This window comes from Sciurus carolinensis, chromosome 14 (assembly GCF_902686445.1).
Source record: "Sciurus carolinensis chromosome 14, mSciCar1.2, whole genome shotgun sequence".
NCBI classification, from domain to species: Eukaryota; Metazoa; Chordata; class Mammalia; order Rodentia; family Sciuridae; genus Sciurus; species Sciurus carolinensis.
Window position 1 is genome coordinate 909,005 of NC_062226.1, and position 26,805 is coordinate 935,809.

Consider the following 26,805-nt stretch of genomic DNA (forward strand, 5'->3'; position numbering starts at 1 on the left):
TTAGACCAGGGGAGGAAAAGCACTACTGCTTTGACAACGAGTCTGAGGGTGAAGCAGCAGCCAGAGGATGGAACCTGTGCAGGAGCCCTGCCTCCTCCTCTTGAAGGTTCCACTGTGAGAAGGTCATCCGACATGTACCAGGAGGGAGGCCCAGAGTGGGAACACACCCAACTGCACATCAGAAACCAGGAACAGTAACATAATTCCTCAGACGCTGCCCCTGCACCATTAAGGAACACAGAAGAACAAATGACGGCCACCTCCAATCCCCAGCACCCCGAGAAACAGACAGGAGCCACGGAAGGAGTGCAAAAGCACCTGCGGCCAGCAGGCACTCGGCACACTCCCTCTGGGAAGTGTGGGTCAAAAGCCCCTCAGCCCTCGCTGTGCTTGAGCTCACTCAACTCCACACCAAGGGCAGGTCTGCAGACAGAGCCCCACGGGGCCCAGCCAACACCATGTCGCACACCCCTGGACTTCTGGGAGCACACATTCTGCAGGTCCGCTGTGGGGCACATGACCGTTTTACAAAACTATGGAACATTTTTTCCTTAAAGTGCCATCTTTAAAAGTCAAAAGCAAAATGAAATAACCAGTCTCGAAAGGTCACTGAGACAGCACCTCACTGAGTCAGAGAACTACTTTTGGTGGCTTCAAAACAGTCACAACCTACAGACTCTCAGAGCAAAGAAAGAGAGGAACTCCATCAAGAGCCAGCCACATGGGCAGCACTCATGCTACTGCTGCTGATGCAGAGCTAGGGCACTGAGCGGGACAGAAGAAGCCACCAGGTTCAAGTCATGAAGACTGGGTTTTCTGCAAAAAGAATGCAGAGTTTACCAAAACTCAGGTAAAAATCTAGAGTGAAAAAAATTGGAATGAATCCCCAGAGTATTTTCACTTCTAAAAAGCAAGCAACCTCCACAATCACTGAGGTGTGTTCGGGTGAGACACGAGGCTGTGGGAAGGCGTGGCGTAGGAGTGAGGCCCCACCACCAGGCACCCCCTCTGGAGCCCTCCCACCACAGAAGAGCTCAGAGCACTTGGGACGCTGGAACACGGCTGCACAGGGGATGGGGAGGCTCAGCTGGAAATCTGTGGAGGCCAGTCCACAAAGCCAGCAATCTGGCCTCCTGAGCCTCAGCTTCCCCTGATGACTCCTAGAGAAGGACAACCCCCAGGGCCCTCAGCAGACAATACGTGACCTTGGCCTGAGGTTACTGTCACTGTCATCATGAGTGGCAGATACATCACCACGTGTGAAGGCATGGTGGCTACCCACTGACTCCCAGGCTATTCTGACCTAATGCCCACAGCCATGGCCAGCGCCTGCTGCCAAGCAGTCTCACTGACTGGCATGAAAAGACCTGGCTCCCAGCTCTCCTTTCAGAAGAAAGACACCACCAAAACCTAACGCGGCCAGGGTAGGCAGCAACTGGTGAGGCGGTCAGAAGGAGGCTGCGCTGGCGGACCTGTGAAGGTCTTAACTCTGGAATAGGCAGGTGTTTCATACCATAACACAAATGCAAATAAAAAGACAAGCACCCACCACCTTTAAAATAACTGAAGCAAATGAACTACTGGTGTGCTATGAGTCAGACAAACAGAAAATTCATCACAAACTGACCTCAGAGTACAGCATTTGGACCACACCACTCAGTAAGATATTCTTCCAAGGACAAAATGGACCTCAAAGAAATCGTAAACTTCACTCTGTTTTTACTGTACTTTCATTTTAAACCTATTATCTATATATATAGGATAAAACAAATAAATTAATGTTAATGTTGCCAAGAAGTAAGATTTTCAGCATGGTCTTTCTTGCTCACTCTCTCACTCTCTCTCTCTCTCTAATCAATCCAAAATGGCCAGGTAATGGCATACAACTCCTGTGAGTGAGCAGGCAGATGCAAAGGGATTCCTTATCTTCAAGCTTTCTTTCTTGTGTGCTCTCTTGCTCTCTCTCTCATTCTCTCTCTCTTTCACCCTGAGGGCAGACACTCTGCCTATCCACTTAATAAAATCTCTTGTGTGAGGAGGAAAAAAAAAAAAAAAGTGGCAGGCATGGTAGTGCACGCCTGTGATCCCAGGGACCTGGGAAGCTGAGACAGGATCCCAAGTTCCAGGTCAGCCTCAGCAACATGGTGAGGCCCTGTCTCAAAAAACACTTTTAGAAGGGCTGGGATATGGCTCAGTGGTAAGGCACCCTGGGCAGCCCAGCAGCATGGCAAGTCCTGCCATCCTGACAGCCCCGGGTCCTGACCTCCACAGGACCCCAGCATCCCTACAAGCCCTGCCATAGCAGCGTCCACTTCCCTCATTCCTAGACGCATCAGTGCCAACGCCTTCCTTGCTCTTTCCTCTGAAAAGGTCTAAAAGCACAGACAGACACTGGAGCACAGGGCACTAACACTGAGGTCCCTAAATGTCACTTTCCTCCAAGGGTTGAAGCTCCAGACCTGGATGGGACTTCCCAGAGGAGCCACGCACTGGCACTGCTGCTGCAGAGGTGAGGGGCCTGTGAGAAACAGACCCAGGGCATCTGGTGATGAGGGACCTGAGGATCAAGATGAAGATGAGTTATGGAAAACCACGTCTAAAGACAGGAGAGGATGACCTGTTGGGTCCAGGCCAGTTCTCTCACTCTATGCTGGAAAACCACAGGAAGAGGATTAATTCTGGCTTTAGTACACAGAGGACACTGCAGGTCACACCCAGCAGGGGCAGCACCTGCCACCACACCAGACAGCCTCACAGAACTGGATACCAGGAGGCATCCTGGCCACCACAGGGATCTCGCCCATCACAGACCCTCGACAACACTCCATCAAGGGTGGAGCTGAACTTCACACCGAGCCCCAGAGCCAGCTCCAGTCCCTGGTGAAGGCCAAATGACACCTCAAGGAAGCACTCAGCCAAGGCAACAAGAGAGCCTTCAACAGGACAGCTGGGTCAGAGGAGAGAGGCCCCTCCCTCAGAGCCACCCCATTTCAGGACTGGGCCATGACCCGTATTTAAACTGAAGCAAACCAGACAGGCACAAGCTGAAGGGCCAAGCGAACAGGATAGGCTTGGACAGTCTGCAGTCCCTCATGCTGCCATCCAGACACAAACTTCAATGACTGGCATCATCCTGACCTCTGACACTGATGCAGTCACACACCAGCTCTTGCTGCTTCAGCATCTGGGGAGAGACCCTTCCCTGACCCCACCTGCCAAGAAGAAAGACTTGGGAGAGTACATTTCCTTGACCTCCCAATGTCCTTCCCCGAGGGGTCCTCCACAGCACTGGTTCTATGCAGGGTGCCAGACACCCTCCTCACAGGATGAGCACACAGGGAGAAGGAATGCCCTGGGCCCCAGACACTGATGTCCTACTGCTACTGCAACAGGCTACCAGGGCCCATCGCTCCATGCCCAGATCTCCTGCTGCAAATACCATGTCAAGGTCAACACAGTACTTCTCATAAACAGCGCCTGGAGGACAAGGACAACTGATGTTTAATTCACCATAATTAAACTTCACACAATGTGACTTCAACCAGGGACGTAGCGCAGTAGTCATGCACTTGTCTAGCATGCTCAAGGCCCTGGTTCCATCCCCAGAGGAAGAAAAAAAGTGGCAACATTATGTTAGGTGATTGAGCGCCAGTTCAACCAGGAGCATGGTTATCATGCCCAAGTATATCCTGCCCACCCTGTGCTCCCAGCAGCAGAGAGGTTTTCTGCTGTTGTCTCTGCCCCTCTGGGCACATCACGTGGCGAAGACCCTTAAGCCATGGTCCTCGGAAAACACGAGGAAGAACCTTACCTTCTCCCGAGGGATCTTCTTTTTGCCACAGCCTTCGCAGGTCAAGGGGAACTTGGGGCAGACCTCATGGTGTGCCTTTAAGAGAAGCAGTCAGGGGCATGAGGTGGGGACATCAACACCGGGCACTGAGGGAGGAGGAGACTGAACAATCTCAGATGGTGGTTGGCTTAGATCCCAGCATGGCACTGAGGGAGGATGATGGAACCTTCAAGAAATGGTGGCCACACCTATAACCCCAGTGACTAGGGAGGCTGAGGAAGGAGAGTCACAAGTTCCAGGCCAGCTTTAGCAACCTGGCGAGACTGTCTCAAAATTAAAGGGGAAAAAAAAAAAGCGGGGGGTGACTAGGGATGTAGCTCAGTGGTTATCAAGTGGTTAAGCACTCCTGGGTTCAAGCTCAGAGCCAAAAAATTATAAAAGGTAAAAAAGACCTAGTGGGAGGACTTTAGGTCACTTGGGGGTGTGCCCCCAAGGAGACAAGGAAAACCCAGCACTTCCTCTTCCTCCCTTTCCTTTCCCAGCCAGGAGGTGAGCAGCCTCGCTCCACCGTGCATTCCAGAGCCCAAACAGACCTTTTCTCTCTCTACGTGGACTACCTCAGTATTTGTTAAAAGGGAGCGCTAACTACAGGACACAGTGGCCACAATGCAGTACACTCAGGGCCCTTTGGAACATTCTTGAACATTCTGGATGAAATGTCAGACCTGCTGGCTAGCAGTCTGGGTGAGGGACAGGTCAGGTGGTGGTGATGCCCTACTCTACACCTGGGTGTCTGAACTTTTTCTGAAGAGGCTCAAGTCCAGTTCCACCAAGAACCCTGCACCCTTATGGCCTCAAGAAGGCTGACGCTGTGGGAACAAAAGCAGAGGAGCCAAATGGCTCTGGCTGCAGGCGCTGAGCTGCAGCAGTGGTGCAGCACCGACCAGCAGGCCCCGCCCTGCCCGCACCTCCAGGCCTGCATGGCCACAGGGCTCCTGGCAGTGCTGGCAGTCCAGGTTCCTCTCTGGGCACTCCTGTTCGGCGTGGCGCTCTTTCTCCCCAAGGCGGACCAGGCCTTTACACGCAGGGCACTCAGTCAGGAGGAATGGGCAGAGTCCTTCGTGGCAGCTCTAGAGACAAAGAAGCATCAGCAGAACGCAGGCAGACACCACAGGTAAACGCAGCATGTGCACCTCACTTGGAGTCCCGTGTTGTGCTGCTGTCCATCCTGAAGGTCCCCTCCACAGGTCAAAAGGGCAGTGGAGGTCCAATGTGTCCCCCTCTCCCACTCCCAGAGGCCAGGGACATCAATCTCTCCTTGTCCCAGCCTGAGCCAAGGGAAACTCCCCCAACTGGTCTCTGGGTAGGCACCACCACCCAGGCCCCCTTCCCCTGCCCCCACCTCTGGAACAGCTGAAAGCACTCCTGGTGCCAGGGGGTCCCCATGACAGCTTCCAACCAAGCAAGCAGGTCATGCCTCAGCACTGCGGGGTCGATGCTAGAGACTGTTTCAGCCCCATCAGTTACAGTGAAATAGGGAGCCAGAGGCATGCTTAGAGGCATGGAGACACTGTGGAAGTAGCCACCCTGCAACTAGCACCAGATCACCCAGCAAAAGACAGAGGCACAAGATCAGCCCAGGCACAGAGCTGGACACCAGGCCTGGTGGGGACTGTTCTAAGTGCACAGGATTCCATGTAAGGAGACCTATACTGCGAGGAAAACGGGCCAAGGGGACCAGAGTGAGAGGCAGGGACCACCCAGGAGCCCACTCGCTTGTCCCAACCCTTTAAGAGCCGATCACAAGCCTTGCAGGACAATGAACACAGATAAGCCACAGGTGACAACCTGGTGGCACTGACCACCAACATGGGAACCCCCTACCCGGTGAGCAGAGACAATGTGCTGGAGATGAGGCAGGGCTGGGAAGGCACCCTGAGCTGTAGTCTAGAGAAGGCAGGAAACCCAAGTTGCAGGTCAACAGTTGGATGAGGGAAGGGTGCCCCAGGGAAGGGTGGGCAGTGTGGAAAAGAACACAGAGGGAGAACACAGAGCAAGAACCCATCGGGGGGCTGGGGTTGTGGCTCAGTGGTAGAACACTTGCCTAGCACATGTGAGGCACTGGGTTTGATCCTCAGCACCACATATAAATAAATAAATAAAATAAACGTCCGTCTACAACTAAAAAAAAAAATTTTTTTTAATTTAAAAATAAAAATAAAGAAAAATAAAGAATCCATCCAGGCACCTCTCAGGCCCAAGGCTGCCCTGGGCAGGTCCTCACAGACCCTCCTGGGGACTGCCTTACTGTGAAGGGTCTGGAAGGAAAGGTAACTCAGTCTAGCTAAAGCCTTTGAGGCCTACCTGGCTGCCACACTACACACAGACTGTAGGCAAATTGGATCATGGATGTGCCTGGGGAGCCCAGAGAGTCTGCTGCAAACTCAGCATGCTGCGCTGAGCAGCAGGACAGAAGTCTAGCAGGCCCCAAGCCTCCCAGCCCCAGGAGGGATGAGGCCAGCCTGCGGATGCCAGGGAGGTGCAGAAACCAGTACCGCAAGCCTGAGACAGGTGCACTGTGAGGCAGTGGGGGGGGGCAGGTAGCTGGGAGCACAGAGCCCAAGATTGGTTGGTAAGGTTTTATTTGTTTATTTTAATATATATATTAACATATGTGTGTGTGTGTGCGTGTGTATATACATATATTTTAAAATATATATTAACATATATATGTGTGTATGTATATATATATATATATATATATATATATATTCAGATGTTGATAGACTTTTGTTTTATTCATTTACTTATATGTGGTGCTGAAGACTCGAGCCCAGGGCCTCACACATGCCAGGCAAGTGCTCTACCACTGAGCCACAGCCCATCCCCGGTTGGTAAGCTTTTAACTTGGGATGAAAACACATAAATCTTACCATCCTTACCACTTTAAGTGCACAGTACAGTGGCACTCACACATTCACACTGTCAGGCAACTGTCAGTCACCACTATCCATCCATAGTACTCTTTCATCTTTCCAAACTGACACCCCGTCCACATGAACACAGACTCCCCCTCCTCAGTCCCTGGAAATCTCCATTCTACTGCATCTCTATAGACCTGATGGCTCTGAGGACCTAACAAAGGAATCCCAAAAGGCAGGTCCTTCTGTGCTTGGCTCATCCCACTGAGTGCCAGGTGAGCATTAACAGGAGATATCAGAGCACAGTAAGTATGATGGCACAATGGGAGAGGGGCAATAATGTGAAGGAGGGAACATGCCTATGGCCAATAGGTGGTCCACAGTGACTCAGAAAGAACTCAACCGCAGGGCCCCTTGTAGTGGTTCAGCAGCTCCACAGGACTGGGCTGCAGTTCAGGATTCCCTGGAGACTCCTGAGTGAGGCTGCTCTGAGGGGCCGTACCTCATCAAGCCCCGAAGCAGGTGGGACTCTAGACAGAGAAAGCCATCGTCTCTGGGCAGCGTCCTCAGGGCTCTCAGGAGACGGCCCTTTTCCCAGGGATGGGATCTAAGCGGTCGACTGCAGCCTGAGTGGGGGGCCTCCCACAGCTGGGAAGCACAGGCGCTGGGACAACCACCCCAAGAATCCTCAGGCCAAAGTGGCTGGGCCTTGTGGGGGTGCCTCTGGCTGGCACGGACATGCGCATGTGCATGGCCCACAGTGTAGAGTACTTTAATCCAGAAGGGAAACGTGGCAGAGGATACAGCCGAAAGAAGACTGGTTTGGCCAGTGCTGCAGGTGACGGGCCAGAAGCTCCCACACTGACCACTCTCAGCCTATTGCTCTCTGCTCACACTCGTATGCATGAAATCACAGTAATAAATAAAACTCTTCTCCTGGGCCGGGGCGTAGCTCAGCAGTAGTGTGTGTGCTGAGCATGTACAAGGCCTGGGTTTGACCCCCTCAGTGGTTCTTGAAATTCCCAGTCGAGTCCAGGGCTCTCGACAGATGGGTCGCACCACCACACACAGGCAAACAGAACCAAGGGCAGTCCCCTCCCAGCCCACACAGAATTCCAAGAAGCTGATTTTTTCTTTTCTTTTTTATATTTTTGGTGGTTCTGGGAATTGAACCCCAGGGCCTTGCTCATGCTAAGAAAGTTTTTTACTACTGAGCTATACCCCCAGCTCTTCTTATTTTTTGAGACAAAGTCTTGCTAAGGTGCTGAAACTGGCCCCAAATTTGTGATCCTCCTGTCTCAGATGCTGAGTTGCTGAGATTACAGGCGTGCACCACACCTGGCAGAAATCAATATTTATTCAACACACATCTGTGAGGCCTCTGTGCCTACCACCCAGGCCCTGCTCTCAGTCCTGCAGCAACAGTGGTCTTGGGGACACCTGCTAGAGTCTCTCCACAGCCATTTAGATAGTTCAGACAGTGAATGCAACAGTTCCATTCGTTGAAGGAAAGACATCACCACAAAGGAAAAACATAGCCTAAGGCTAACCAGGATTTCTGCCATTTTTCCAAACTTTTAATAACCCAGGCTATCAAGAGAAAACAGTTTTAACCTCACAACTCACAAGCAGTCGAGCAATAGATGTGGGCTGGGCAAGAGGAGAGGCAGGTCTCTGCAAAGGACACAATCTCTGTCCCTGCCTGTGACACTTACAGCCAGGAAGAGGTAATATCAATAAAACCAGGCCACGGCCAAGCTGCTCCAGAGCAGGGCCTGCCCCTCCCACATGACCAAACCCAACTCCTCTCAGGGACTTTCCAGAGCCCTCAAAGGGCGCAGCCAGGGACTTTCCACCCTGCATGCCTGCAGGGCCGCGTGGCACCCAAGTCCATGCCTGGCTGCTGTCCCTAGCACTCAGATGAGGCCCATATAGCCACTGACCTCACCTATACAAGTACCACAAGCCTGAAGGCGACAAAGAGCACAGAGGAATCCAGAGCCAGGGACTGTTATTTTTGCCTGTTCTAAAGGTTTCCTGGGCCCCCTGAGGGCAACAGGACATACAGCACTCCAAATGCCTGTACCCACACTGTCCCTGTACCCACCCAGCACCCCACCCTCCCAGGAGACCCTGATCCCATACCATCTCCCTAGGGACCAGCTCTCACAGCATCAGACAAGTGTTTCATTCTGGGCAAGCAGCCAGGGTTGTGGCCACATGATCAGGCTGTGACAGACCCCAAGCTAGGAGAGACAGCACAGCTTCTTGTTCACCCAGGTGCAGCCAAAACTGGAAAGCATTATCTGGAAAACAGAACTGGGAGCCCAAAGATCACATAGTGGAGTTGATCAAATCAATGAGGGAAGGGCTAGAAATAGCTCAGTGACGAACTGTGTGCTTAGCATGCACAAGGACCTGGGTTTGATCCCCAGCACCAAAAAATTTAAAATATTGAAAAAGCAAGAGCAGGGAGCAAGACAGAAAAAAAAAAAACATCAGGAATCAGGATTCCAACTACCCCAGAGTCCATCTCAGTCAGTGACACCCAGGCCCACTGCCTGGGCAGGAAGGCATCCCCGTGGGCCTTGGCCTGGGAATCCCCTACGCGTAGCAAAGTCCAGGTTCTGAGCCACAGTCCTTCATGACCTCACTGCCCAGGCTGCATGGGTGGCATCAAGGTGCCTCCCGATCCGAGGTCCCAATTTATTATTCGGTACGACAACTTCCAGCCCCAGGACCTGTCATTCTGCTATGTGTCCCCATGAATTTGACGACTCTAGGGACCTCATGTGAGTGGAATTCTACAAGATTACTCCTTCTGTGGCTGGCTTATTCACTCGAGCTATCCTCAAGGTCCACACCTGCTGTCGCAGGGGTCAAAGTCTCTTCCTGTTTAAGGCTGCACTACATTCCACGGTACGGAAGGACCATGTGCTGTTTATCCATCATCCACCAATGGACACTTAGGCTGTTTCCACTTTGGGCTACTGTGAATAGTCTGTTGCTGTGAATGTTCCCAAACTAGCAACTGAGATATAAACTTTTTAAAAGCTGTTTACTATGATGAGAAAGAATGAGTAACCTGATGGACCTCAGTGTCCTAACTAGCTCTTAGAACCTCTCAGCTCACACTGCAGGTTTAGCTAGATACCTAAAGGTGAGATGAGGATCACACTGAAGTTCCCAATACACTGACACAGGACGAGTCAGCCTCAGCTGACACAGAGTACAAGTCAGGCGCCAGTTGCTACTGTCACTGGTCAGAGCCTTTCGAGAGCTCAGAACCAATGTGCCCACGTCCAGTCCAACAAGTTTAAAAACAAGGGGTACCTTGTGAACACAAGGGACACGACACAAAACCCTACCAGGCTTGGAAGCTGCCCTCCACTGCTGGGAAACCCGAAGCTGAGGCAATAGCTCTCCAGGGTTAGCAAGACCCCAGGTCCTCACACACACAGGAAGTCTCCACATACTTCCAATCCTCACCACACCCCACAGCAAAGAAACTGAGGCACAGAGAGGGGTGGTATCAGACTCCATAGTGCAGGCCTGTGCACAGTAGTTTGGTTTCTGAAAGAACATTTTCTAAGGAGCAGCTACATATATCAGATGGGCTCCAACCCCAGCAAGAGCAGAGCACAGTTCTGGTCAGAGCTACTTTGAGGAGCAGAAACCTCAACTCCCTGGCTCCAGCCACCAAACCACCTGCAGGCCTCTTGGAGCAGCCCACAGCAAAATAGGAGTACCTGTCTTTACCTCATATTCCTTCAAGGTCCCCTTCCAAGTGCACCCATCATTGGGACAGATGGCCGGCAGGCTCTCCACCTCCCTGCGGGCAGCATTATCTGGAAAAGCCTGGGAAGAAGAAAGCCTGGGGTTAGGCCTCCTCCCAGCATCCAAGTGCTAATGAAGTGCTGTCCAAAGCACAGGACTCAACGTGCACAGCCTTCCTGGGAAGTTCTAGAAGCAGAGGATGACTCTGAGGACCAACTCACCTCTGCACACCAACTCTGAACATTCACATTTGTTAGGGGAAACTGCTAGCTCCTAAGGCCTCACTCAGTCACTGGTGTTGTTAAAGGAAATTCCAAAATATTTTCTGTTAATGTCGACCAGTTTAGCTTTAAGATACTGTACTTACCGAACTGCTTTCTAAAATAGAAACACCTTCCTCGTATATGCCCTCATGAACACAGGCAGCACAATTCTGAGGCCCGGAGCTGGCAGGATAGAGAAAAAGCAAAACCCCACTGTGAAAACGATTACAAAGAATAAATGAACAGGCTAGGCTGGTAGCGCATGCCTGCAATCCTGGTGAGAGGTAAATTCCTGTTGTCTATGAGCCCAGTTCATGATGTCTGTTAGGCAGCTGAACAGACATAGGGTTGTGCAGGCGTGGTGCCCACACCTGTGTCCCCAGACACTTGGGAGGCTGAGACAGGAAGGTCTGAAGTCCAAGGGCAGCCTCAGCAACTTAGTGAGGCCCTGTCTCAAAATATAAAGAGGGCTACGGATGTAGCTTAGGGGTAGAGCACCCCTGGGTTCAATTACTAGAACCAAATAAATAAATATATAAACAAACAAACAAACAGAATTTGCCCAACTCCACACCATAAATTCTTCAATTTTTAAAATTTTTTAGTTGTAGATGGACATGATACCTTTATTTTATGTATTTATTTTTGCGTGGTGCTGAGAATGGAACCCAGTGCTTCACACGTGCTAGGAAAGCACTCTACCACTGAACCCCAGCCCCAGCCCCCAATAAATTCTTAAATCTTCTCTCTCTCTTTTTTTTTTTTTTTTTTTTTTTTTTTTGGTACCAGGGATTGAACCCAACAGCACTTAACCACTGAACCACATCTCCAGGCCATTTTTATTCTGTATTTTGAGGCATGGCCTCGCTAAATTGCTGGGGCTGGTTTTGAACTTGAGAACTTGAGATCCTCCTGCCTTAGCCTCCCCAGCCACTGGGATTGCAGGTGTGTGCCACTGCGCCCAGCACTTTCTCAACTTTAACGTAAATCAACAGCACGTATCAGTGATAGTGCTGAAAAGATCTCAAACAAATGAGACGACTCAAACTCTGAGAGGTGCATGGGGACTTGGACCTCTGAGGTTGTGACTCTCTCTTGCTGTGAACAAGGCACACGCTGAGAAGCCACCCAAAGGTACACGTCCCAGATGCCCTCCCCAGAGGCAAAGCTCACCCTCAGACCACTGGACAGCTGATACACACCAACCAGCCACTACCCAGGAGTGACACGTCCTGCCCAGTGGGAGCAGTGTCAGGGAGCTGTGAGCCTCACATTAGACTTAAAACTCTCTGGTACGCACATCGAAGCGACCAGAACAACAGGTGAGATTCATCTTAATGACACACAGAACTTAACCCCACATATCCAAAATTAGCATTTCAACAAGCAATATTTTTAAATGATTAACTTCACATTCTTGGTTTGTGCCAAGCTCTGGAACTCAGGGAAAATTTATACTGGGAGTGATCACACTGGAGGACACACCTCAAACACCAGTGCCACCCACCTGTCCCCAACCATCCCGGGTGTCTGGCTATGCACACCTGAGGATGCTGGTTAGACAGAATGAGCAGTAGCGATGGCCACACTGGGCCTGGAAGGGCCTCCGTAGGACGTTTCTGCAGGCAGAGCACAAATACTTGGCCTCTAGCTTGGTCCCCAGGAGGGTCTTGGAGAAGCCAGGCTGCAGCAGGTCTAGGGAGCCAGGGGGGGTCACACTGGCTGCAGCCATGAGAGCTGTAACCCCCACACGTCACGAAGCCCTAAGGAAAAACACAGATCATGTCACGCTTCAATTCCAAAACCATCCTCTAGAGGGAAAATGAAGGTGATGGAGCCCACCAACTGCAAGGGGTGAAGGGTCTGAGCTACTGTGGAGACCTGTGATATAGAGCCTACCACAAAGCTCTTGGGAGCCTTGGAGACAGGCTAGTTCCATTTCCTGTGGAACCTGCGGCTCAGAGAGGGTGGTGGCCACACTCTGGCACACACACAAACCATGACCACAGGCTTCCCAGTGGCATGAACCCTGGCTGGGAGAACTGGCATCTTCCTGCTAACGCTAACGTACACCATCCTCCATCCTGTACCCATGGTCCCTACAAAAAGCATGTTTTGGGATGGTGCCCACCTACCAGTTCCTCAGGTCCTAGATAGTGCCCAGAGGGAGTCCCACTTGGGCAGGTGACGCAGGTGGTTAGGCACTGGCCACTGTGCTCCCCATTTGCTCAGTTCCCCCACAGTCCAGGCTAAGCACACGACCTGCAGAGCCGCTGTATGCCAGCTCGGCCTTGGCACCTGATGATTGCTCGGCCTCAGCAAGCCCCGCCAAGGAACCTCACTTGGATTGCCCATTCCTTCTGCCTCTTCTAAAGACTGCCAGTTGAACCTGCAAAGCTGCCTCTGCCCACCCCCACCCTATTCTTTTTGTTGAACTGTAGCACTTCCTTAACCCCTGGCCTCCTCCCTCACCCTCCAGTACAAGAGCCTCCACTGGCCTCCTGCTGGAGACTGACCTCACAGCAGGCTTCTCTCTTCCCTGCCCATCAGGAGCCCTCACTATGCAGGAGTCCAGGAAGAGACTGGGCTGGATGATGATGGGCAAGGATGCCAAGACTTCCTAATCAGGCAGAAAGGGAAAGCAAGCAGCACCCAGCATACCACATATTCTCTTCCCAGATAGCAGCCCTGTCTTAGATCCTGGCAGCAACATCCATGAGGTCTCTCAAGAACTCCTGGACTCCCTGGCAGGGGAAGAGGGGGCCCTGAAAGGACAATCTACTATGAAGCTCCCAATCATGGCCTCAGGCCCCTCTCTCTTGCCAACATTTTCAGGAGCAAAGGGGAGAAACAAGCACACCTGCCCCAGGCAATTTGGTAAAGCCCAAGTACACAGATCTCAGAGCTTCCGGCTAAAGTGAGGTCAGCTCACGTGTGCTGGGTCCAGAAACATCCATGTCGAAGGCACCAATGATAAGATGTGAACCAGAAACAGGGCCAACAGCAGCACAGCCGGGGGGAAGCCTGGGTTTCCCAGGCCGCAGCAGGACACCTCTGATGAGACAAGCAGGTCTGCTGCTCGCAGCCTTGCACCCGGCAGGCCAAAGCCCCCAAGAGCATGCTACTTGCCAGGGACAGCTTCCCTGCCACCTTCCCCTTCCAAAAGCAGCCTAGAGACTGGGACTGAGCTCTAACTTCGCTGTTCTCAGGGCTCTTCCTGCTAAAAAGGATGTGGGAACGGGTCACCTCTCGGGCAGAAGAGCAAGCTTGTACAGCGAGGATGAGGGGCAAATGGAGTCGCTCCCAGTGCAGCGCACAGCTGGAGGGTTGGCCCAGGTGGCACTGGGTGCGTGCCCTGGGAAGATGAAGCAGGAAGGAGGGCCTGGTGCCTGGGGAGACTCCCTGGAAGAAGTAGGGAAGCCGGAGAGGTGGCAAGCAGCTTGGAGCAGTGCCCTCCCAAGAATCTCTCCAGAGCAAAACCCTGGTCACGTTGTATTTCATTAAGGAATCAGCTCTCAGAGCCACTCCAACATTCAAGAGGCAAGTGTGCTTTCTTTTCCTCTGCAGGAGTGACAAGCATGCTGACTGCCCTGGGCATAGACAACAGCCCTAGCCAGGGGCTTCGCTGCCTGCTAGATCCTTACTACCTCCAGCAAGGCTATGCGGGTCCACCTGGCTACAGGCCCTATCGATTTGCCTGCCCAAGGTCCAAGTCACCTAGAGTGTCCTGGTGGCCCTCAAAGCCTTGAGTCACCCACATCCTGGCATCAGCAAGGGCCCACCCAGAAGTCAGATCACTGGTGGGAAGACTGTGGTAAGGTAAACAGCATTGTCATGTGGTCTTGACACAGAGTGCAGGTGACTCAGTTCCACAACTGCTCACCTGAGAAAGGGACTGACCTCTTGCAGCAGACCCAGTGACTGGACAGTCTCAGATAAACCCAGGAAGCTGCTAATGTCTCTCCTTCCTCCTTTCTGGCCTCTGCCCTGGATGCTATCCCAGAAAGTGGGTTTTCTAGTCTCAAGGCCACTCACCACTTGCCAAGGACTTGCCAAATCCAGAAGGTTGGGTCCACTCCTTGTTCAAGCACCAGTCAATCCCACCCGCTCTGCCTCCCAAATCAAAATCATGGGCCCTCTCACCTCCACCCAACACCCTGCTTTCCTCCACACCCACACCAGATGGACACCCCACCCTTATCTAGGGTGTCCTGTGCACTCAGAAGAAAACCAGTTACAGACTCCATCACCCTCACTGGGACTGAACCCACTGTTGTCCTCTGCTCTCAAACATACTGAGCCTCAGGCCCTTCCTTCAAACATGCCCTCATTACCCGACCTGTGCACATTTAGGTCTGCTCCTCATGCCTATGATTCTGGGAGATCACTGAGTGACCCAGGAGCTGACAGAATGTACCTGGATACAATAATGCAGCCTATCAAGGTATACTGGCTGATTTTTTTAAAAAAATTTTTTTAGATGTTGATAGAGCTTTATTTTATTCATTTATTTATACATGGTGCTGAGAATCGAACCCAGTGCCTCACACATGCCACGCAAGCGCTCCACCACTGAGCTACAATCCTAGCCGCTATACTGGCTGATTTTGAAATGGCTATCTGACTTATGAGCTGTTCACTATTCCTTCGAGCACACCTCAGTGTTGATCATATATATTAAAACAATCCACAACACAAACCACACAGCAGGGACAGCTGTCACAGGCCATTGTCTGTTTATTAGTCAATGTTTTCAGATCCCTGGCAGCCAACATGGCTGGTCCCTGTGGACTACATCCTGACAACAACCTCCAGAGACCTCACGTCAAACCTCTATGCAAAAAAATAAAAACTAAATAAATTTTTAAAAACCCATGGAACATCCAGAGCTCAAGCCTACAAACCCTGGAAAAGGGGCAACTATGACAGCCCATGAACAGGAAGCACTTTTTTTTTTCTTTTCTTTTTCTTTTTTTTTTTTTTGTGGTGCTGGGGATCAAACGCAGGGCCTTGTGTTTGCAAGGCAAGCACTCTACCGACTGAGCTATCTCCCCAGCCCAGGAAGCACTTTTAACTCAGAAAACTCATGGCCCTTGAAGTTGCTACACGCCCTGCTCACCTTGGAATCAATCCAGGCATCACCAAGCAACACTCCAACCCCAGACCTGTAGGACCAGCACCTTTCATGGCAGAAGGCACAGACTTCCAAGTCATTAGGTCATCTGCAGAGCCTCCAAAGACCTGCAGAGGGCAGCAACCAAGAGCTGTTCCCACTGTCCTGGGCTGGTCCAACACTGTAGAACAATGACAAGACCCTATGGGTCATATTCCATCTGCTGGGCACTACCCAATTTCAACCAACCTTCTAAATTTATGATTTAATGACAACTGCATCCACAAGGCAGAGTCCCTCCCCTAAGCGCCCAAGAGAGGGGGTACTGGGGTTCTGTATACCAAAGTCCCCTAGAGGGAAAGCACTTGTCTGTCTCTAACCCTGAGGTGGATGTGCTCTCCTCTCACCATATGTGCCCACTTCTACTGGTGGCACATCTTTACAGATGTCCTGGAGAGGCCAGAGAAGTAGCATGCACCTTTCGTCACAGATACTCAGGAGGCTGAGTAACACAAGACTCCATCTCAAAAAAAAAAAAAAAAAAAAAAAGTCCAGAGAGCTCACAGAACACCCACACCATGCAGGGCAGACACGGCGGTTCTGCTCACCTCCACACCCCAAGACAGCACCCCCAGTCCACACACAGCCTCCGGTGTTTCACCACGTCTTGCTGCATCTGTATATGCAACTGAAACAAAAGGTTCGTCAAACTATACTTACTTTTCATGAGCAGTATTCAGAGTTTTCTATTTTATTCCTTTTTTCTGGATAGAAGCTACTAAATTGATTTCATGAGCCACTGCACATGCCTGTGATCCCAGCAGGGTGGTAGAAGGATTGCAAGTTCAAGGCCAGCCTCAGCTTAGAGAGGCCCTAAGCAACTGAGCAAGACCCTGTCTCAAAATTAAAAATAAAAAATGGGCTGGGGAGGCTAGGGTTGTGGTTTGGTGGTAGAGCACTAGCCTAGAATGTGTGAGGCACTGGATTCAATCCTCAGCACCCCATAAATAAATAAAATAAAGGTATTATGTCCATCTACAATAAAAACTTTTTTAAATTAGAAAAAAAAGGGCTAGGGATATAGTTCAGTGGTTAAGCACCCCTAGGTTCAATCCTCAGTACCAAAAGTAAAAAAGTTACATACACTTCAGACCTTTCCAGTTCCAGATTGGTTTTACTGTGAAGTCCTGCTCTATGGGCCAGTAGAATACAAATGGAATTGACATTCATATGTATCTGAGAGTGTGTGTGTATGTGCGTGTTGTCACGGGCAGTCCTGATTTCCTCATTGCCAAATGTGGTCCAGACACAAATGCTCTGGCTTCAAACACAAGACTTACATTTTGCTAAAAGGGCACCACAAGCCAGGCAGGCGGGTGCACACCTACAATCCCAGCTACTCAAGAAGCTGAGACAGGAGCATCCCAAGTTCCAGGCCAGCCAGAGCAACTTAGCAAGACGCTGTTTCAAAAAAAGGGTTGGGGGTGTGACTCAATGATAAAGTACTTGCCTAGCATGCATGAGACCCTGGGTTCCAACCCCAATACTGCCAAAAAAGAAAAAAAGGCACTACTACCAGACACAAAATAGTATTTGGGGAACAGTCCCAGTTTTCGGCAGTTCAAGGTAAGGCAAAATAAATCTGTGATGACAGAGGTTGAGTGGTTATTATCTCTGGAGGTCAGCACTGTCCTATGAGGGTCAGGAGGAAGCCTCCAAGGATGCTAAAAATGATGCACATGAGAAACAAAAATATACATGGCTGACTACTTAGCATTTGTACACAAAAACACAAAGTGGAATTTCTATTTTCAAAGAGCTAAAAAAAGATGATGACATGCTTAATTACCACAGACACATGTCTGTTTCTCAAAAATAATCTAAACTCCTAAATATAAAAAAATGGCAAGAATAAACCTCAATAAGGTCCCCCACCCAGCACTGAAGCGTGTGGGCTATCAGTGCCCAGATGATGCTCTGCCCTTTCCCTCTGCTGAAGTGGGAACCTGGCAGTATATGCCCTCCATAAGTCCAGCTCCAGCCCAGGAACCATAGACCCAGGCCACTGTCTAGGGGAAAGAACAGCAAGCCAAGGAAAATAGGGACATGCCCCCAACACTGTGACCCTGACCAGGTTGAAATGACCTGTACCTAAAAGTCAACACACAAATCTGAAATGTGAACATGGCTGAGTAATACTGGTGTGGAACTCAAAAAAGCAGGTTGTATGTTACAAAGATCAAACAGTGCCCAAACCATGACACCAAATCAGATATGGGTAAAACCTGGCCACGTGGGGTAGCATTGCCTTGCCCCTGGCAAATGATGGAATTTATGCCAGGGCCTCATTCTTCAAACAAACAGGCAGACTCCAGAATAACCCAAATGCTGGGACTCAAGCTCCCCTAATCTGTGTTTCCACCTACAGCTCACTATCATTTTATACAATTCTAGGATCCCACATAGGAGTTCACTTGCATGTACCTAGTTCTAACCCACACACATAACAGGTAAGATTAAATCTTCACTCAGCCCCAAGTATGAGGCCCTTCCAAGTATAAGAAATATACTTCACATTTATAAATTTATACTTAAGCTCATCTTTTTTTTTCCAGGCAAAACAGTACCAAACAAAAGCTTATACCAATTTGAATACCTGACAACTGTATATAAAAATATCAAAAGCAAAAGGCAAATGCTGTGGGAAAGAACAAATGTTGGCTGATGTTTATTTATGCAACCAACATTTAGTTTCACTTATTCAAAGCTAGGGTCACTGGGCAGGGATGTGGCTAGGTGGTAGAGTGCTAGCCTAGCACACATGAGGCCCTGGTTCCGGTCCAAGCACCACACGCACATGCACACAACAGGTTCACCAACAGAGATGTCATTCAAACTCTAAAGTAATACATACTGTTTGACATCATGTGGCTACATGATAGTATCTGTTTTTCGTTGGCACTGGCTATAGGGCTCCTGCTCCCTGACCTCTTCACGTGGGGTGTCAGGAATCGTTCAGCACCTCAACCCTTTAAATATCACCCAAAAGAGTCCAAGGAAAGCTCCAGCCCTGACCAAGTCACTGCACCAGCTTCCCTGCTGCCACCCAGGCCTTGCTGGCTTCACTCTCCTCCCAGAAGCCAGAATGACCTTTAACACAGGATTCAGACTGGGTCTCTCCTCCACCAAGAACCCTCAATAAAAGCTGAAGCTAACCCAACTCCACCTGTCCTGCCCCCACCCCTCTCCAACGGACCTGGCCTTCCAGGATGACCCTGCTTAAACCTGCACCAGCCCCTTCTGCTACCAGCCAGCCCTTGGCTCGTGGGCAGCCTGCCAGGAGACCGGGACTTGGAGACACGAGTCCAGAGTCTAGGCCACTGTCAGGCACACAAAAACGGAGAGAAGCCAGGCCTCCATGCTCTCCCACTGCTTCCCAGGCAGGCGCCCTGCAGGACTGCACGGGGCGGCCCGCTGCTCCGCCGGCCCGGGCGCACCGCACACCCCCACACGCCTCTCCCGGGAAGCAGCTCAAGGACTGGCGGCGGGCGGGGCGGCGAGGCCTCGCCAGGAAGCCGAGGCTCGGGGCAGGTGGCGGACGGAGGGGGCTCCCATGGGCAGAAGTGCCTGCGTCAGGAAAGGCGGCCGGGGTCGCAGCGACGCCCGGCAATCGAGGGGACCCGCGCTGAACCACAGCTGGGAAAGCCCGGGGCCAGGCGGCGGGCTGCCGAGGGGGCCCCGCGGGGCCAGGCTGAGCGCGGCGGCGTCCCGGGGCTACCGCGGAGGCGGGGGCGGGCAGGACCCCTGGACCCCGCGGCCCAGACACCCCCGGGCCCGCGCGGTCCGCACGGCCGCCAGCGTCGCCAACTTTCCCGCCCCACCCCCGACTTTCGGTTTCCGTCTCCGCCGCTCCGAGAAGTCCCCTCAGAAGGCGGCGGCTCCGCGCCCGCCCGCGACCCAGCCGCCGCCCCTGACCCCGGCCGGACCCCGCACCCGGCCCACCCCGAACCGGACTCGCGCTGCCTCACCCAACGGTCTCCGAGCGCCCGGAACTCGGCGCCCGCGCGGCCACCGCCCCCACCGCCGACGGCCCGCCCCGCTCAGCCCCGAGCCCGCCTGATGGACTAACGCAGGAGCCTACCACGAACGCGAAGGGAGCCGCGGAGAGCGCCGATTGGCCGAAGTCACCCGCCGTGGGCCCGCCTCCTGACGGATTGACACGGGAGCCTACCGGGAACGCTCAGGGAGCCGCAGCGGACGCCGATTGGTCGGCGCTGCAGCGGCGTAGTACTTAAGCTTGCTATGGCAGGTTGCAACACCGCGGGGTGTGGGTGCACACTCTGGGTCTGCTGTGAGGTCCGATGCAGCTAGGGCCTGTATGGGACCCTCTCGCTCCATACTCCCGTCCCCACGGAGACTCGAGTCGCTGGAACAGAGGCGTAGTCCCCTTTTGAGATTGTGAAACGTCTAGAACTAACTGGATTGTATACTTCAAAAGGTTTAAATGGTGCTTTTTATGTTGCGTGAAATTTACCACCAAACAGAAGCGGCTCCTCTGCCTTCTTGACACATGAAAGGGGCATCGCTGGGAGGGCTGACGCCGTCATCTCCACCAAGGGGTCAGCCAGGAGAGGACAGGAATAGCACGTGGGCTTTGCCAAAAGATGAGGTTGTGTGAGTTGCCGCGGCTGTCTCCCTGTGCTGGAAAAGAAGAAGGTTCACAGGTAAGATCCCAGGGAACCTGCACCCCAGGAAGCCTTGGAAATTGCTGAAGAATGGAACGGGCTGAAAGATGGGGTGGCTCATTAGACCACACTGCCTGCACCACATCTTGGTTTGGAGTTGGAATTTCCCCCACCTGAAACCCACTTTCCTGCCTCAGATAGAACTCAGCCACCAGGATGAGTTAACTTCATGGTGGCTGCAAACAGCCCTGGAAATGTTCTGAGTTCTCACCTTCAGGGTCAGGAGAGTCTCATTCAAGCCCAGAAACTAAAAGCTCTGAGGCACAAGGAGGTGTCTCCTCCCAGCTGCATCTGGGTGCTGAGAATCCAGCAACCCAAAATGAAGGGGGTTCACCCGCAGCAGAGTTCATACTTCCTCAGAGTAAAATGGAAAAGTTGTGCCCTGGGGGTGTAGCCCAGTGGAAGAGCACAAGCCTCGTGTGCAGAGGCCCTGGATTTCACCACCCGCACAACTAAAGAGGAACGCTCCACCAGACTTCAGACAGTGGGCCCTTCCTTGAGAGTGTCAGACCCCCTGGTCCAGGATGGTGACATCCTCCACCCCACCCACATCCAGAGATTTAGGGCTGGGACGTAGCTCAGTGTCAGAGTGCTTACTAGCCTGCATGAAAAATGCCCCATACTGGGGGAAAAAAATCCCTAGCGAGACAAATCCTGGTAGCACTTCAGGGCCACGGGGGTGGATGGGGCTGACAGCCTCAGTGTCATGCCTTCATTTACTTTAGACTTTCCTGCGTTCAGAGTTTCACACTTTTTTTATTTATTCTGGTAACAGGCCTGTAGAGTGTGTGTGGTTGAGACAAAGGAGAGTCAGGAGGTGCTCTGAATGAGAAGTGGCCCAGGCTCAGTCCAGAAAAAGGTGACTCACTGTGGTCGTCAGGCAGCCCAGGGGATTACCACACAGGTTCCCTCCTGCCAAAAGAAAGCAAAAGTCGTCCCACCAGGGCAAGGCAGGGGATGCCCCTAGGCAAGCACGGGAGGAGCCCCAGCGTCCCCCATACCCGAGAACTACCAGCTGCATTGCCATCAGCCTCAGGGTCTGGGGGCCTCAATGTCTTGACCTGAGGGTGCTATATCCTTTGCAGAGAGGTGTGGACCTCACCACAGATGGGACTAGATGCAGTGGACACCAGCTGCTCTGACTCGGTCACAGAGGAGAGGCCCCATCAGCTGCCCACTCGACCTACAGAGCACTGGAGGTGACAACTGCCAGTGCCACCAGTCTGCCTGAAAGTTCCTCAAGGAAAGCAGCGGCCCCTGGGGTCCAACCCTGTCGTCCCTCTCTGCTGCTGCTTTCATTTCATGTCCAGCAGGGCCCTGTGGACACTTTTGAACACAACTGAGCACTCAGCTTTGCCCAGACAGGGCGGGTGCCCTTGAGGCCCATGCCTCCTGTTCTTTACTCCCTCAGGCCTTCGGGGTGACAACCAACTTCCATGTGGGGGCAGGAGGCACGAAGACTGGCTTCACCCCTACTTGGGGCCCTACACCTGGGATGCCCCTCATGTGACAGGTGCTGCTCCCAGGGAGAGAGTCCACCTCACAGAGGCCAGAGTCCCCTTGCTCACCCTAAAAGCTGGCCCTCTTTTTTCTCAGGCATTTGAAGGTTGCCTTGTGCTGCCACTTCTGAAAGACACCAGTCCCCTGTCGGCCACTGTCTGACACACACTCCTGGAAAGGCCAGTACAGCTCTGAGCCAGGATTTCTCCACACCAGCACCAGCGGAGGGCTTTCCCCTAGGTCAGTGCACAGCTCACAGCCAGCTAGGGATGCAGGGGATTCCAGGTCCTTCTTCAGCATCTCCTCAGGGCCCTGTCGGGATTGGGGGACCCTAATGAGGGAAAGACAACGGCGAGTCTCCAGTGCCAGTGCTCTGGGGCCAGCAGGTGGACTGCCTCCTGGAGGCAGGAGTGGGGCACTCTCACCTCCAGGCAGTGGCTCAAAACACCTAAAGGGTCAGCCCAGGGCCACCCCCCAGGACCCCCTGTGTGAGGGTGAGCTCCGAGGTGACATGGGCACCTGTGGGGAGGGCATGGTGGGCAGCCACCTGTGCAGGGGGCCCCATTCTGCACAGGCTGGGACTGAATGGGTGGGTTGCCTTGTCTGTTTTCTGTGGACTTGGAAAGGACACACAGAAATGGTGGGGCAATGAACGGGGCAATGTAACTTCGCATGTGCCCGTGTCAGAATGTTTCGGTTAGGCACAGTGGCCACACCTGTGATCCCAGGGACTCCAGAGGCTCAAAGTTCCAGGCAACCTCAGCAAGACTCTGTCTCAAATTAAAGAGGACTAGAGGAGCAGTGCAGTGGTAAAGGCTAGTGTCCCCCAAAGTTTCTGATTTAAGCAACACAGGTCACTTGGGAAGGTCTGGAAAACACAGAAAGGACTGTGAAGAACGTAAAGAAGACACTCAGTTCCCTCATACAAGACGACGCATGAGGTGCAGACCTGCTTCAGCACGCCCCCTCAACCAGCCTCACAGCCACCTCACACCAGAGCCAAAGGGTCCAGTGCAAGAGCCAGCCTGGCCAGGCCTCTGCAGCAGCAGTACCTCACCTGGCCCCCCTCCTCCCCCTGCTTGGCATGCACTGGGCCTTGTTTGGGTCTCAGGATGAAGCTGGCCTCTCTCCTGGTGAGCCTGGTTTCCCACTCCCCACAACCTTTGTACTTATACAGTGAAGTGGAAGCAATCCCATCATGGGAGCCCTTCAGCATGCCTGGGGCCTGACCTGGGGCCCAGTTCCCTGTCCTTCCTGGCTGAAAGGCCTGTGATGGACAGAGCTCAGGTCCTGTGACCTCTTGTGCCACCTGCTGATCAGAATGGGAACTACTGCCTTGGCTGATTGGGAGGCCACCCTGCCCACCAGTGGGGCAGTAGTCATGACCTACATCCTGCAGCTGCCAGAACCATGCACGAGGGTCTCATAGTAACCAAACCCCTGAGCCAGCAAGTGTGGTCACCTGGTAAGGCCACACAGTCCTGCATCAGAGATCCTCCTGGTGGCCTGAGGGGCTCCCCTCCACCATGAGGCAGCTGGGTACTCCCCAGCCCCACAACACTGTCCTCCCACCTTCTGAACTTTTCCACCCTGGGCTGGAGTCCAAGCAAGCTGGCAGCTCTGCCCCTGCCCCTGTGCACAGGCCTAGCTGCTAGGTCATACCCCGCTCCACCTAGTGTCTCCCCTCACCATGGCTATCTGCCTACCCTGCTCCTGACCCAGTCTAGGCCCCCTCTGCTCAGTGACTGGCAGAGCAGACTTGGGAAGGCTGCTGGGAAAAGCTGGAGGTCCTGGCGCCTAGCTTGCCCTCCCTGGACTCCGCCTACACACCCACCAGTGGAAGAGGCCCCTGCCCTGAACCCTGCAGTGTGATGGGAGGGGGTCACCCACACACCAACTTGGCAGGTGTGGGAATTGGTAACACTGTAGTCATTTCTGTCTTTGAGTTTTCACATCTGCAAATTTAACCCTGTCAAAATCCCCATTTTAGCTGGGCACAGTGGCACACACCTGTAATCCCAGTGGCTTGGGAGGCTGAGGCAGGAGGATCATGAATTCAAGGTCAGCCTCAGCAATTTAGTGAGACTGTCTCAAAATTAAAAAGGGCTAGGGAACTGGGGATATAGCTTGGTTGGTAGAGTGCTTGCCTTGCAAGCACATAGGTCCTGGGTTCAATCCCCAATACTGCCAAAAAAAAGGGGGGGGGGCACTAGTGATGTGGCTCAGTGGTTAAGTACCCCTGGGTTCAATTCCCGGTACCAAAAACAAACAAAAAAACCCCATGTTTTTCTATTGTCAGGTTAAATAGATAGTTCATCCATGTTATGGTTTGGATGTGAGGTATCTCCCAAAAACTTACATGTGAGATGATGCAAGAAGGTTCAGAGGAGAAATGATTGGGTTGTAAGAGTCTTAATCCAATCAGTGAATTAATCCCCTGACAGGGATTAACTGAGTGGTAACTACTGAAATGATGGGGTGTGGCTGGAGGAGGTGGGCATTGGGGCGTGGCTTTAGGTATATATTTGTATCTGGTGAGCAAACTCTGCTTCCTGATCACCATGATGTGAGCTGCTTCCCTCCACCACACTCTCCTGCCATGAGGTTCAACCTCACCTCAAACCCGAGGAATGGAGGCAGGAGGATCATGGACTAAGACCTCTGAAACCATGAGCCCTCAAATAAACCTTTTTCCCCTACAATTGTGCTGGTCAAGTCCTTAAATCACAGCAATTAAAAGCTGACTAAAACAATCCATATTTATCAGTTTGTTTTTCCTCCTAGTTGTTCAAAGAATACCTTTAGTATATTTAGTCAGGGTTTATGGGATATTTCCATGCACTTCAGTCTTCTAAGGACATCCACTACTTTCCTCCCTGCATGGTTCTGGGCACTTAAGTCAGTAAGAAGTGAAAAAGAAAAGGGGTTTGTATGTACATAGCTGGTGGTGAATTTCTGCAAAATTCTTTCAATCAGCCAATCTGCAATGTGGGCAAAGGGCTCAGTTCCCCTGCTGCCTGGGTGGAATGAAAACCGTCTCCTCCCAGGAACATATCTGGAACTGCTGCATATACAACTTTATATACATCTTTTTTTCTTCTTGGCTGGGATTGCATTTGTCAGAATTCCTGTTTGTGGAACATAATAAACCTTTGGCAGTGTCCACAATGAACTCATCCTTGGGAAGCCTTGAGCTTCCCAAGCCAATGTCAGTACTAATAATTACATACAAATTTAATCAAGCACACTAGAGAAATGTCTGAATCATCTTTTTATTCCATCTAGAAAACAACTCTGCAAAATCGTACAGAGGTAAACACAAGGTAAAAATAGCAGGCAAAAGCATTAAAGACATTCACCATGCAATTACTAGTTCACACAATTGTTATGTTGCTGAATTTTGTGATGCTTGTGGCATTTATACTTTCAAAAATTATAATTTATTTTCTTACTGTACAAAATTATCATAAAACATTACAAATTATTGTAAAATAACAATACATCTTATACCTTACATGCATTGGGCTGGGGGTGTTGCTCAGTGGTAGAGCACATGCGCAAGGTTCAATCAGCAGTACTGCCACGAAAGAAAGAAAAAGAAGAAAAGGAAGGAAGGAAAGGGATGGAGGGAAAGAAGAAACAGAAAGAAAGAAAAGAAAAAGAAATGGGATATTATAGTCTGCCATGATGACACAGGCCTATAATCCCAGTCACTTAAGAGCTTGAGGCCAGTAACTTAGGAAGACCTTCAAAAAAGAAAAAGAGGTAGGGATGTAGCTCAGGGGTAAATTGCCCCTGGGTTCAATCGCAGTACCAAACAAATTATACAAAACACTCATTTCGGTAACTAGTTCTCTTTTCACAGTTTAGCATTCTTTTTCCTAAAGAGACCCCGCTACAGTAGTATACGTTTCAGGCACAAAACCTGCCCCCAACATCTTTGCATCCTGTGAACTTAACTCCAGAGAACCAGAACTTTCAATCCAGGGCTGAGTGGCAAAGCAAAGGTATGAACGGGCCTAAGTCAGGCACAGAGACAGCTAGGATGGTGCATCTCCCTGGTCCTGTCTGGCCACCGCTTTGTCCACGTGGCCAGGCCTCCACCATCCCCAAAGATGTGGCCAGGAAGCTAAGTGTGGGTCCCTGCAGGCGCCCACCCAGGTTGCCAGGTTGAGCGGGTCGTGCAGAGCTGCCGGGGCCAGTGGGGTGAGGACTTGGGGACCCTCTCCCCGCCGCCCCCACAGGTGCACCCTCTTCTCAAACACCCCTCCTGCGCCGAGCTCCCCAACCCTCACTCCCCCCGGGGGCGCCCCCCTCCCCCGAAGCCCTCTTCCCGGTGGCCCCGCGTCCTCGCATCCCCCTCACGTGCCCCTCTCTCTCGGTCCCCCTGCTCCCCTCCTTGCCCCGCATCGGTCCTCCCCGAAGCCCTCTGTCCCCTCAACTCCTTTCTCCCGCATCCCTCCCCTAGAGGCCCCGCATCCCTCTTCCCCGGCGCCCCTCTCCGCCCGCCCGCGCCCCCCAGCGGCCGCGGGACTCTGCGGCGGCGGCGGGGCCCTGACGTCGCCCTCCCCACGTCGCCCGCGGGCGGCCCCGGCACCCCTAACCCAGACGAGCCGAGCGTGGATTGGCCCTGAGCCGCGGGGAGTGCCCGCCCCTCGAGCCTCGGGCCAATGGGAGCCGGGGGCGGGGCCTCGGC

The 26,805-nt window shown here is 52.3% G+C and overlaps 2 protein-coding genes across 10 annotated transcripts in view; one reads left to right on the plus strand and one right to left on the minus strand.

Annotated features, from left to right (window-relative positions):
- Traf2 (TNF receptor associated factor 2) overlaps positions 1 to 19,959 on the minus strand; it is a 34,944-nt gene extending 14,985 nt beyond the window's left edge. The window contains exons 1-9 of one of the 9 annotated variants that reach the window (XM_047525184.1): positions 18,779 to 19,106; positions 17,205 to 17,325; positions 16,473 to 16,552; positions 15,871 to 16,045; positions 12,296 to 12,514; positions 10,856 to 10,934; positions 10,471 to 10,569; positions 4,759 to 4,920; positions 3,812 to 3,886 (exon numbers count right to left, since the gene is read on the minus strand). In XM_047525184.1, coding sequence (XP_047381140.1) covers positions 3,812 to 3,886; positions 4,759 to 4,920; positions 10,471 to 10,569; positions 10,856 to 10,934; positions 12,296 to 12,483 — 603 coding nt within the window. In that variant the 5' untranslated portion in view covers positions 12,484 to 12,514; positions 15,871 to 16,045; positions 16,473 to 16,552; positions 17,205 to 17,325; positions 18,779 to 19,106. Of the gene's footprint in view, positions 1 to 3,811; positions 3,887 to 4,758; positions 4,921 to 10,470; positions 10,570 to 10,855; positions 10,935 to 12,258; positions 12,515 to 13,412; positions 13,517 to 15,870; positions 16,046 to 16,472; positions 16,553 to 17,204; positions 17,326 to 18,778; positions 19,109 to 19,892 lie in introns of those variants that run through there. The other 8 variants (XM_047525189.1, XM_047525186.1, XM_047525183.1 and 5 more) reach the window with 8 other exon arrangements.
- On the plus strand, positions 18,122 to 24,215 carry LOC124964772 (collagen alpha-5(IV) chain-like). The gene is made up of 3 exons (XM_047525436.1): positions 18,122 to 18,142; positions 19,159 to 20,588; positions 21,695 to 24,215. Exons 1-2 carry the CDS (start codon positions 18,122 to 18,124, stop codon positions 19,990 to 19,992), a joined length of 855 nt encoding a protein of 284 aa, XP_047381392.1. The 3' UTR covers positions 19,993 to 20,588; positions 21,695 to 24,215.
- The last annotated feature ends 2,590 nt before the right edge of the window (positions 24,216 to 26,805 follow it).